At 36.1% G+C, this 13,760-nt stretch overlaps 1 protein-coding gene across 1 annotated transcript in view; it reads left to right on the forward strand.

Moving 5' to 3' along the window:
- Positions 1–13,760, forward strand: part of USP25 (ubiquitin specific peptidase 25) — a 185,721-nt gene that overhangs the window by 48,712 nt on the left and 123,249 nt on the right. The window contains exon 4 of the mRNA XM_012730671.1: positions 4,859–4,907. Coding sequence (XP_012586125.1) covers positions 4,859–4,907 — 49 coding nt within the window. The remainder of the gene's footprint in view (positions 1–4,858; positions 4,908–13,760) is intronic.

Consider the following 13,760-nt stretch of genomic DNA (forward strand, 5'->3'; position numbering starts at 1 on the left):
TCAATTAAATGCAAAATTAATTTCAGCATTTATTAAATTAAATTGAAATGCCTCAAGATTCAGGTATTATGGTATGTATGCACCTTAGATGTTCAGAAGGAAAGAGTTTAAAATCTTTATCTTCAATTTATCTTCAGACTCAACTATTTTCAGTTTATCTTCAGACTCAACTTGCCTCATTCCATTTCTGGTTAAGCAGGAAACATGTTAAAAAGATGCCAGGTGAAGTATGCTGGTCAGCAGTTTTTCTCTGTACTAATCTTTTGTTGTTGTTGTTGTTGTTTGCTTTTATAACTCTGCTGTATAATTTTCAGTACATCTCACATGCGATCATCCACACAAACATAGATGTGTCCTGAATATTCACTTTTCTCTGCATACAAAAGTCTGGCTTCTTTTTTATTTTGGAAATGAAAATATTTCTAACAAACTAGTGCTAAGGGAAACAAAAAGGCCTTCTATAGAATGTTTTTGATATCACCTTGAAGAAATTGTCATACACCATCTGCTGGTTTATTGAGCGTACATAATGGAGATGTTGATGAATTCTCCTTTAATAAATGATACATATTGATATAGCCACTAGCCATAGCTTAATGACAAGAAACATGCCAAGGTGCTTTGAAACATATCCAGCTGAAATTATCCATTGGTCTTTTACATCTGTGAAGCAACTAATACTTTAAATAATACATTTTGGTTTGTTCTGTGCTTCATGTACATGCTGGTGAGTCTTTCAATCCATCTCACAAATGGGAGTGTCAAGAGTCTTCCTGGTCTCCGTTGTCCTTGTGGGTTATCATCTGAGAATTCTTACCCTGCTAAGATGGTACAAGCTGAAAAAAGGTCAATCCACTTGAAAGTCAAACATAATTTAGATACCATCCTCTCTGTTTTATTGCTCGGATTTACTAACATGAATGAGGGGTAAAGTGTAGGTGAAAGTCATAGTTTGTAAGTGAGAGGATCATTCCTTAAGTCATTAAAATCAACCTCTTTAGTAACTCCCAACCAAGTTCTTAAGTGACCCTGATATTAGTAGCAATAATTAGCAGAAATAAAAAACACTTGATAAGCAGAAAAGGTTTGCTGTCCAAATGTGGATGATGAAGCAGGAGAGAGATTGCAGATAGAATTAACAAATAATTAATTTAAACAGATGAAGGTGACTTTTATGAATCATGTGGGAAAAAAAAATCATGAATCTCAACTCTGCTGCTTTTTGATGGATACACAAGCATAAAGATTCTAAAGAAAATACAAACCTGCAGACAATCATTGGATCCCTGGCATTTTTGTGTGGTTTAATAATCAACAACAAATCAGTTCAGTTCAGAAATTGGACATCAACTCTAGGTACTTTAAACGGGAAAGAAATTAGATCCAAAAATTATATAAAATCCTTGGGAGAACAGGCAGTAAAAATTGAAGGCAGTACCTTCAGATCTGACCTCTGGCAGAATCAGGAAGATAGGAGTCATGAATCACTGATGAAACTACTGAGATTATTAAAAAAAAAAAAATACCACTGGTGGTTGCTGTGCTCCAAGGAATAAAACCCACTGCCAAGCAACTCCCTCAGCTACAAGACTCGTGCTGGAACACTGGCCTCCTGAGACCAGCTGCCTCCTGTAAGCAATTCCCTACTGACATCTTTAACTCCAGCTGACAGCTTTAATTTCTTTAGTGTGCCTGCAAGAAGAACACAGCACAAAGCAAGCAGATGTCTTGGGCTCACTCCCACCCTCCTCAGATCTGGCATTATGTTGGGGGAATTTATTTTAAAGACAGACTCAGATGGAAGAGAACATGGATACTGTGATGATGGTCACCTAGCCTCTGCCATGCAGAAAAACTCACTAAGAGAAAGTGGGAGTGCATATTTCGTATATTTATAAAGTATTTTCATGGCAGAGTGACATATGTGGACCTCATAAAACCCATCGAGATAGGTTGTACCATCTTTATTGAGCAAAGGAGGGAGTTCACAGTTTGAAGTTGTACCATGTCTAAAATTACAGATGATCAGGCCTTAATAAACATGTGTAGGTAACAGGTTTGCTCCTGAAATTCCCCCCACTAATATCACATTGCCTCAACTGGTTTGCAAAGTAAAACTATATTCTATGTCTTGAGTATCAAACATCTGTGAAAGATTCATTTAGCTAAAACTTAAGAGACCATCCAGTGAAAAAGAACATGCACATTTATAATAAATTTGAAGAAAATGCCCTGAAATTAAATAAAATACATTTATTGGATAAAGATTGCTCAATGCAATAATTGTATATCAAAAATCCTCTATACATGAAAATAGTTTTAAACGATAGGTACAAATTATGAAACTGGAAAATATTAGCTTAACTAGAATGTATTAATGAAGACTATATCAAAATTGATTAACTTTCTCTGGATAGTTGACTGAGTATCCTTTTTTTTTTTGTAATATTTATGTATACAAGAACTGGGGTACAGGCCAGAGGTGCAGGGGGTGAGAGGATTTTCCAGAAATGAAGTAGGAAGGCAGATTGATTGAAATACACTGCTGAGGGGAACAGGCGAGGTCTGCCACATTATGTGGGTCACTTCCCTGACTGGGAGAGTCACTGCTGCAGATAGCTTCACAGTGCTGCACTTTAACCGCTTGAACCACTAGGGCGGGCCTGAGTATCCTTATTTCTTTCCTTTAGATTTTTTCTCCCTTTTCCAAACTCATATTTTAAATTAAAAAGCCTGGAAGACAAAACAAAACTTTTAGGACTCTAAAAGCACTAATAACTTATATCTGGCAAGTAACATAAAACAAATGGCAGGCAGGTAAAATAATCAGAATAAAATAGTCCCCATTTCACTTTCCTCTCCCCCACTCTACCTCTTATGTGGTATCTTATTAATTCTAAGTGCAGTTTTCTTTCATTTTACAGAAGTCCACTTAATTTTTTTACAAGTCACTTTAAAGGAGATGAGTTAACTATTAGTTGTCTGTAAAGCTGTTTATCAATTCTTCAGTTCTGAGTGTTAGCCTAGCTGAGTACAAGTTTCTTAGTTTCCTCATCACCTTGAATATATCATGCTAGTCTCTTGTGGTAAAATTTCTGCTCAGAAATCTGCTAATAGTTTTGTGGGATTTTCCTTATATGTGACGCTACTGTTTTTCTGTTTGCTTTGAAGACTGTTTCTTTAATTTTTGCCATTTTAATATAATGTGTCTTGGTGTTTATCTACTTTGGTTAATTTTATTTGAAACACGAAGTTTCCTGTGTCTGGGTGTCTGCTTCCTCCCCAACTTAGAGAATTTCTCACCTGTTATTTCTTCAAATAGTTTTCTGCTCCCTTCTCTCTTAATTCTCCTAAAATCCCTGTGATGCAAATGATTATTTTGATGTTATTCCATGGTCTCTAATTTTTTGTTGTTCTCGCTTCTTTCTTTTTTGGCTTTCTCAGATTTATATTTTTATCGCTAGCCTCATTGATTATACTTTGTTTAGCCTTTCCGCTGTATTTTTTAATTCAATACTAATTCCTAATCTCTGTGAATTCTGTTTGGAGCTTTTTCATATGTGTGTGTGTGTGTGTGTTAGTCTGTGTGTATGTGTGAGTGTGTGAGCATGCGTATCTATGTGTGAAGTTTATTTATATATATTTATGTATGCATATATATGTGTATGCCTATACCATAGTTCTTGCATGTACACACACCCACACACATATATTACATGTATGTATATATATTTTTTCCTTTGTTGTACTTCTCATTTCTTCATCCATTCTCTTCTAATTTCAGTAGACATCATTTAGAGTTCTTTGAATTCTGTTTTCCAGTAATTTGGCTAATTCTGTTATACTAAGAATTTTTCCCATGGTTATGTCTTGACCCATTGACTGGGGTGAATTCCACTATCTCCTTACTCTACTTGATATTCTGAGATTATTTCTATGGATGAAGTTAGATCGCTATCCTGCTGAGACAGTCTTATATTAGAATTGCAGATGGCAGGTATTGACCTGCTGTGTTGGGCTGTATGCTGCATGTTCTAATGTTGTATTGGTTGAAACCTCATCATTAATCAGGATGACTGGAGTTCAAGAGCCAGAAAGGGGTGATGGTCCAAAACCCAGTCTACAAATGAGGTCTGGAGAGGTGAAAAGTACAGTAGACTTCTTGACCATGGTATCTCCCCTGCCAGGTAAGTATGAAAAATACAGTAGACTTCTAAGGACATAAATCCCTCTGGATGCTGCAGCCATGTAAGCCAACAGAGAGAGCTGCAATCACTGTCTGGTTAGGGAGGCTGAGGCAGAGTCCACTGGTGGAGGCTGAGGCAGAGTCCATTGGTGGAGTTCTTCCAGAAACCCCAAGCTGCAACTGACTGTTCAGCAGCCGACTCATATGATTTGAGCAGATATTTCTGGCAGTGCATGAGCAATATGGCCGGCGTCTACAGACTGACACCCTGAGCAGTTACGAACTGGAGAGTTGGTAGCCTGTCCAGATATCTGCCAATTCCTGATGGGGTGGGGTGGGGTTGGTGCCTTCAGAGAGCACTGACCAAGCTGTTAGCTACAAAGGTCTATCAGCTTAATTCCTGCCCAGCAGTTAGTGTTCTCTATAATATGCTACACCTGCCAGTCTGCAGGAACTGGGAGCCCATGGAGGCCGGGGGTGTCCAGGGAGGGGGGGGGCAGGTGTCTCTGCTGCACCGCCATATCACTTCTTGTGGAACAATTCCTCAGGCTCTCTTATCCCATCGGGTGGCCTGGGTCTCATTTCCTTGTGGAGATTATGCTCATCAATCCCTTAGTGCTCTTCCAAAGGCAGTTGCTCCCTCACTAATTAATGCTGGGTGTATTCATGCAGGAAGATTTCAGGCTGCGGTCAGTCAGCCATCGTAGATCACATGTGGAAGGTAAGTTTTTAAAGGTGTGGTTCATATTGAGAAGGAAAAGCACAAATATTTTCAACTCTCTCCCCATATATTTTTCAGCAAAATTTTAGGAATATTAGAGGTTGTGGCTACAGAAGGGAGAGGCAGAAAATTTGAATAAATTTATTTTCTTTTTAATAAAATATGTATTATTTTAGACATCTTAAGCACAAAGGCATTGATAATTAATAAAACTAAAACTATATATCAACAGTAGATAGTGCTTTCTTAGTGCCATGTCTGATTCTCTTAACTAACTTATTGTCTTAACTCAATTGTTATGTAATCATTCAAGCATTTTTAAAATCTTTGTGTTTTATGTATTCACAGAGCCTTGTCTCGATGAATTTTACTTTTTCTGTAAATTGCTATTTTAATAAGAAAATTAGCATTATGTAAAACTCATAGTAATTTTGAAAATAAGAATTGGCCTATCCCAACCTCTTATAAAGGGAAATAGATAATCTTCAGGCAAGTCAGTTAACTTAATTAGAAGAAAATGGTGATAGTATATACAAAACCTGGAATCTGGGGCCTGTAATTTCTTATTTAATCTACATAAGAGTTTCCTGCTTAAGTTAGAGGTTACACAAGACTAAAATAATAGAATATACAGAACTAAGCTTTTCAGTTATATAACTGTATGTGTATAATGTGATTTAGTTTCTTATTTTAATTTAAAGAATTATTTGTAACATCAGCATTTTAACACAGACCATAATCTATATTTTAACTAATGAGATGAATAAGCAAAAAGAAAGGTTTTCTGTTTCCCAGTGCTCCTACATAGCTGAGTAATTTTTTAAAAATATCTAATGGGAATGGAAAGATTAATTCAGTTTCTTTTTGCTCTGTCCACAAACCATTGAAATTTAGTCTATAAAAAGTTTTAAAAGCCTTAAAATAACTCTAAATAAGTAATCAATATATTGCTAAATTTTAAAATGATTGACAAAATTATACACTGAACAAGATTTTGATTATTTTTCATTTAGCTGAGATTACGTAGTAAAGCATATATAATTTTGAAATATTTATTTATTATGATTTATTTATGTATGGAAATAGGAACTGGGGTACAGATCAGAGGTACAGGGGTAAGAGGATTCACCAAAGACAAGAGTGGGGAGCAGAACAGGCAGATGGACTGAAACACTGCTGAGGGGAGCAGTTAGCAGGACAGGAGAGGTATGCTGCGCCATGTGGGTCAGCTCCCTGGCCTGGGATCAAAATCATGCTGCAGTGGCTGCTATAACTTCATAGTTCTAAGACTTAACCCCTTGCACTACCAGGAAGGCCCTAAATATTATTATTGAAATAAAGCATTTTATGATAAATGTCTGAATTTAATGAAAGTAAAATCATGTACATTTGAAACAGATTATGTTAAACTTAGAAATGTATAACTATTTTTATGCCAATAAACATTTTTCTTTCTGGGACCTTGAGAAACCGTAAACACACACACACACAAGCAGCTTTTGTTCAAATAAATTATTTTAAGACCTGTCCACTTAACTGTGAATTACTACATCAATACAATATAATTAGTCAATCATTTATTTCCCTCATGAATATACTGAAATTAATAATGTCGCCCCTCAAATGCCCTTTCAGACTTTACCTCCACACCCTACTATTCACACCTTAATACTGAATTGAAACTCCAACTTAAGGAGAGAAAATGTCTTGAAGAAATTAGGAAATACTATACCTAAATACACATGTGTATGTCCATGGATAATTTATAGTTTCCTACGTCAAATAAATGTTGAGAATAGAGTGGAGTGAGGCGGGATAAAATTTCAAGGGGACTGAATGGGGATTAGCTGCTACTGTTTTGGAATCTCTGGTGCATGGAATGCTAGACTGCTAGCTCTCCCTACACAGATATTGTAGCTCGCCAATTTTTTTGTTTATCAGTGTCACTCCCTTCAGTAGCCTATGGCATCTCCGTGGCATGCCGTTTTCATTCATGTTTCCTAATTGCTCACTTTTTCTCCCCCAGGTATATTCTCATTCCAAGCTCAGCAGTCTCCTCTCTGACTTCTGTATTCAGAAATGGACATTGGCCCAGACATGCTTAGCAGATGATTTGTAATCTCTATTACTACTGTGACAGCATTGTCACCATAGACGGGCACAGAAGCTACACCCATGGTGTCACACTGTAGTCAACACTGTATCATACCCACATGGCTCATTCATTTTGCTTAACCTCTAAGATTTATTTTTTGCTCTCTCTTTCTCCACCCTGCACCCACTCAACTTAAAAGCTGCCTGTATTTTCCAGTTGTCTTGTATAGTTAGAGAAAGCAAGCAGATTTAACTATTTTCCCAAACAGAATAGTATATGATTAACCTCTAAAATCATATCAATACCTACCTAGAAAACATAAATATTCATGTATTCATCATTTAGAGGAAAGTATGTATTTTCCTAGATTCATATAATTTTTAGTTGCAAAAACACTGCTCCTTTTTGATAATAACCAAGAAATATAAAGAGATTGGGCACAGACATACACATGTGAATTTGAACTAGATGTTGAGAGTGGGCAGATGTAGGCAAATAATTCCATTTCAGTAAAACATAAAACCCAAATGATGTAAAAATAAACGATTATATTATTAAAAAAAAAACATAAACCAAAGATTTATGCCTCGATGGATCTCACTGAGCACATTCTCCTTACTTTTCTCTCATGATTTTTGTTTCCATTCATTTACATTCTGCTGCTTTAATGAGGTGGGAGAAGTATGGGAGAAGGCAGTAGAAGAGGAGAGGGCAGAGCTTTGAGGATTTGAAGAGAGGCTGAAGGACTCAAGTTTCTCCTGTCACTGGCAAAGTCAGAGGGAACTCCTACAGGGAGTTGGGTAACTGGTGATTTCATTTCAAAGGCAGCCATAACACTGTTCCTTCCAAAAAAGGAATCGTAGCTGTTTATATAAAGGGCTGCATTGCCCAACTGCAATCCTCAGAGTTACTTTACCTGTTGTGTGATGAATGTTAAAAGTATTTTGGGGTATCTCCCATTAATTTCTATTGCCAGGAAAGGGGTAGCATTCTTGTCTCAACTTTGGGGGAAAGTTGCTTGACATCTCATCCCCACACTGTTTTAACACAGAAAAAATAGTATTTGTATTAACATGGTGGCAGAGTTGTCAAAAGTGGAAGTCATCACTGAAGTTAGATATGAGCCTGAAATTTATTTTATTTGCTTATGAACAGTGTGAAATTTTCATTGAAAAAATGAGAAGAGTATACCAACTGAATAATGCTAGTGCTTTGATCAAAGGAAGGTATAAAAAATAGTTAACAAATGGCAGAACATGGCAGAGTTAGAGCAACCAAAAAGGACCCTGCAAGATTTGGGGGGTCAGGGTAAAGAGGGGGGATGCCCATCAATATGTAATTTATTACTTGTCAACTGTCGGGACTAACAATGGGCAGATCACTCAATTTCAACACACCTTGATATAATTTAACTTTTGATGATATTAGAGACCTGATGCTCTGGCTAACAATCTACTTATTCATAGTGGCATGTAATTTTGCATCATTGCTATACACATATTTTATTGTACTTCAGTTATTTAGCATGTTTGCATTGGCTAGTTATAGTTTACTTACCCGAAAATTTGATGCCCATGGAAATAATGTCAAAACAAATTCTGTTGCTTTGCACAAAATTTCTAAGAGTGTGGTTACTATATGAATTAGGGGTAATAATGTGTGAAATAATGAACTATTTCATCAAATGTCCCTCAGTGTTTAGATAATCACAAATTCCACAGCAGGGGTCTGCACCAAAATTTACCAGTAAAGAACAAAAGTCAAAATAAAGTTTAAACTTGCAAAGAATATTAGTAGTAAAACTTAACAGCTTATTTTATGTGTCTTATTCTGCTTATGTAAAACGTTTACATGTGCTCTTTCAAGCTCAATTAGATGTGGACTTTATATGATCTATCAAGCTAATTTACTGTTAAATGCAGTGATTGTTACCCACCCTTGTTGGGCTTTATTGATAAAACAAAAGAAACTTAGAGAGTTCTAAACAAGGGCTCCAGCAAGGAATGTTTATTGTTGATCACTCTAGAGGAGAGAGTGATTTCCCTGAGCTACACTTGACATGAGTCCAGTGGGGGTCCTGTTTTTATGGGGGTGATCACTGGAGCAGGAGGATCTGTTTCTCACTGATGATTGGCTGGGCAGGGTTTTGTGATTTTTCCTATTCACCTGTGACTCAACTACAAGGAGGCAACAAACAAGGATGAGGCTCTAGGGGCCCTGTAACATGATCATGTTAAAAAAAAAAAAAACACCTATTAATTTACCAAATAACAGTGTCAGGTAGCAAGTAGGTAAATAACTATAAAAGCTGTATATATTTTTAATACTTACAGAATCTTTTTGAAGTCAAGCTTTGAATTTCACAGATTGCTGTATTAAATACCAACTATTTTGAACTTAACAAAATGCATAATGTTGTGGTTGAAAGTCTTATGCCTACTTAAGCATATTTTTGTGATTTAATTTTTTTAAAGATTTATTTATTCATACAGAACTGGGGTACAGGCCAGAGATGCGGAGGGTGAGAGGATTCACCAGAGACAGAGTGAGGAGCAGAACAGGCAGATCGACGAAGTACACTGCTGAGGGGAGCAGCGGGCGGGTTAGGAGAGGTCTGCCGTGCCATGTGGGTCACCTCCGGGGCAGGCAGGGATCGAACTCATGCTGAAGTGGCTTAAGCTTCTTAGTGCTGTGCTTTATCCCGCTGCACCACCAAGGAGGGCCCTGTGATTTAAATTTTAAAAGATAAAATTATAGGTGGTGCTGAATTGTTTTTGAGAACTTTAAGAAGAAGCCTAAGTAAAATTGAAAAAGAGCCATCAGATGGACTAAATGCCAGAACAAAACTCTCAAACTCTCTCATCTAAGACAGAAATAGTACTCTGAACAAAGCAAAGATCATGTGAAAATGAGGATCACGTTGTCATGGGATGGGTTGGTGTGTGAAAGAATATTATAGCACAAGGGTTTACTTACAGTGAACATTAGTACCTGTTGGGATAGTTTGCTTACGGATGATAGAATATCCAATTCAATATGGTTTAAACATTAAAGGAAATGTCTTGGCTCATGTGACTAAAATTCCCACAAGTAAACCTGGCTTGAGAGATCTGAGTTACCATTAGTACTTCCCAAGATCTGATCTCTGTTTCCAAACTGCCTTCTGAAGGGCGGGTTTCATTCTAGAGATGACTCCCCTTGTACCATGGTGATTACAAGCAGATCCCTGGGGTGCATGCTTCCCCATTTGTACTGAGGAGGAAAGTGTGTTTATTGCTATTGTCTCATGTTAAACTTCCTTTGCACTACCTAATGCCACATGTGTACTTCCTGAATCACATCTTGTTCCAGTGAGTGTGGAATCAACTGATTAGAGAGCCTAGATCACATATTCTATACCGAGAATTTTCTTTACCTTCCTTAGAATCATATATTACCAACCATACAGATCATCCTCCCACCCATCAACATTACACAATGCACGCTCACACACTCACACACACAGACACATACACATGATGTCATTAGAAATGGCTGGTAATTAGTCATCAAATAAGTAGCAGGAAAATGCAAGTACATTGGGGGGAAATAAACACAAATTTGATGCCATGATGAAAATTTTTTTCCAAGCACATTTTTGATATGCTTATGTTATTTTGAAAGTTGTTTATAGAGATACAGAGAAAACAAAATCATAATGCACATAGAAAATTCAGCAATGACATTCACTTCATTGATGTCATGCTAAAATCTATCACTATCTGTTTTTAGTCATTGACAAAGAGTTTGATTGTTATTAAATATTAAATCTGAATATGATGAGTGTGTTAATTAATTATGCTTTTTTTTTTATCGAAGTATACCACTGAGGGGAGCAGCGGGCGGGTCAGGAGAGGTCCTGCTGCACCATGTGGGTCACCTCTGGGGCGGGCGGGCATCACACTCATGCTGAAGTGGCTTTAGCTTCTTAGTGCAGTGCTTTAACCCGCTGCACCACCAGGGAGGGCCCGTGTTAATTATGCTTTTAATGAAATGTTAAATAATTACAAAAGAACAAAGTAACACTTAATAAATTTTCTTTCAAAACAGCAGATTTTTGCACTGGTTATAGTTGCTGATATAAATAAGCTGACTTTCTTTACTTGCATTCCTGTCAGTAAAATTACAATTGTGAGGAAAATGACAGTCGACAACTTCTATTTGAATAAAAGTTATAGGAAGTCCTCAAGACTTTTAAATGGAATGCACTATAAATTGTTGTAAAAATATGAATTTATATTAAAGCTGACAGTAAAAAATGTCACATTTTAAGCAGATTAAAAAAGAGCATTTTAAATCCGTATGCAAAAATTATATTCATAGAAAATAGCTCTTACTTGAAAGAAGCTAGTGAGATTAATTTGAAAAACAGAATAAAACATTTAGAAGTAGAATTTAGAGTAAAAGTTAACAACAAAATATTTTCCTTTCTTTTTAGTAAAAATTAGGAAAATGAAAACCTACATAGAAAATAACTATCTTCTCAGTTTACTTAACAGACTAGGAGATAACTTGTGAGACTGAAGAGCAGTTGTAGGTTTTTTTAGCATACTAGTAGAAACATCAGATAAATTTTAATTAAAGAGATCTGGTGACTCTTTTTATGTTCACAAAATGACTAAGGCCACGTTTTACAAAATTAGTAACCTTTCCTGCAGCAAATCTAAATCACGACCTTGCTTGTGATTGACTATCCAACTTGGTCAAAGATTTAAAGGTTGTTTCATTGAAAACAAAGCAAACTGGTTGCTTTCAGTTGTATCGATTCTCACCTGTTGTGTAGATATGTTTGCCAAAGACTATTAAATTTTATGTGGACTCCTATGAACAGGCTACTAGCTAGCTACTCGTGGGCTACTGTGACCTATTTGCTCTCTCCAAATCCCAGCAGAGCGTTCCTTGACTACCTCCAGAGTACAGCTCTATCACAAGGCAGGCTGGGACACCCAGGCTGCTGTTGTTTCAGAATAACTTGATAGATATTGAATGATACAGTAAATAGGACCAAATATAAATAGGTTATCAATCTGAGTCAATAATACACTCTAGTTATTCTTCTAATAACTTTTCACTTGTTTGAAATTAAACCAAAATATTTGAGATTTGTTTTATAGTTCTGTCTCTTAGATTCTTAGATCCATGAGGCCTCCTTGTTAAATTCTTTGAGGAGCTTGCGAGCTCTTTTCCCCACATTTAAATTTTCATTTGCTATTTTGACTAATATGAAATCTATGATTTTCAAGTTTCAAATTGCTGCAAATCACAAAACAGCAAAATTAATTGAAAAATGTGCAAAATTAGGAAACTAGGCTAACCTAAAGTCTTGAGTTCTGTTCTTATATATGTAAGTTAACCCAGTTTTCCTCAAAAGAATATTATCACTCTTAATGCTCATGAACTATTTTATAATACTACCAACAATTTTTAATTAAAATCATCACTGCATATGTTCAGCTTTAATATTGAAAAGAGAGTAAGTCGCCTCTCCAAAAGGTAATTATGATACAGATACACTTAGGAATATTTTTAGTTATAAGAACAACAGAAAAAGAAGAGCCCTTATTATTTCACCCACTTATTTCATTAAAAACCCTTATTATATGTAGTAAAACTCAGAAAACAATGGGGAGAAATAATTCATCCTTTAACATACCTAACTTCAGTGTTCATTCCTGGTTCTGATGTGGAAAATGCAAACAAATTTTATTTATTCAATTTTGTTAATTAAAGCACTCTGTATCTATAGTTACAGATTTTGAAAATGACTTTCTCAGAGACCAAAAGTAACAAAGGTTAAAGTGAAAATATTTTCAGGGATGTAAAATTTGTTATTTAAAGAGGAAGTGCATATATTTTAACATAAGATACTTTTGAAAATGCATAGATCATTTTATTTGAAACTGTACAACTGCAGTTTTGAATATGAATGACATATTTTACATATAAAACAGTTATTTCATGCACAGTTACACTCCAGAGGAAAGCATGGTTTGAACATTCCTACCTCTTGACTATATCTTAACAAAGTATCGCTCTAAAACTAAAACCTATTTTTAATATCTATATTTTCATTTTGTAAAAAAAATATGTACATGTATGTGTGCATGTGCATGTGTGTGTGTTTATATATGTAAAATTATTTTTGGTGAGTTTAGGGGAAAACATCAAAATGCTTTGTGTTGAAACCTAACCACTGTGGAAATGTTACTGCTTTTGTGTTATGAAGTGTGTAGATATTTTTTTTAAGTCTTCACGTAATACAGATTCTCATCATTGCTGAATTTGCAAACACTTAGCTGAGAGGAGGAGGTGGCAAATGGCCGTCTTTCTTACTCATTGCAGTGGAATATTTTTATCTATCTTAGTATTTAAAACACAAAGCAGACACAAAGACACAGGTCTTTGTCCAGGAAACGACACGAATGAGATTGTAGCCATGGCCTGACTGCACATTCTCTATTGTAATAGCAGATTTTGACACAATGAAAACTGCACAAACCTCTCTCAGGTCACCAGAGAACGGCACAGGGCACAGAGGCTACCCACAAGGCTCAGCTGCCCAAGGAGAGGAGTCAGTAGATCCCATCTGTAGTCCCAGCAGCTGACATAGTACCTGGTGATGACTGATCAAGGAACAAATGAATAGATGTCTAGGTGGGAGCTGATCGCCTAACATGAGTATTAGTTATCAGTGAATGAAAAGGATTTCGTCTGAAGTT

Source organism: Condylura cristata, unplaced genomic scaffold (genome assembly GCF_000260355.1).
Source record: "Condylura cristata isolate star-nosed mole 26May11 unplaced genomic scaffold, ConCri1.0 scaffold00003, whole genome shotgun sequence".
In the NCBI taxonomy this organism is placed as follows: domain Eukaryota; kingdom Metazoa; phylum Chordata; class Mammalia; order Eulipotyphla; family Talpidae; genus Condylura; species Condylura cristata.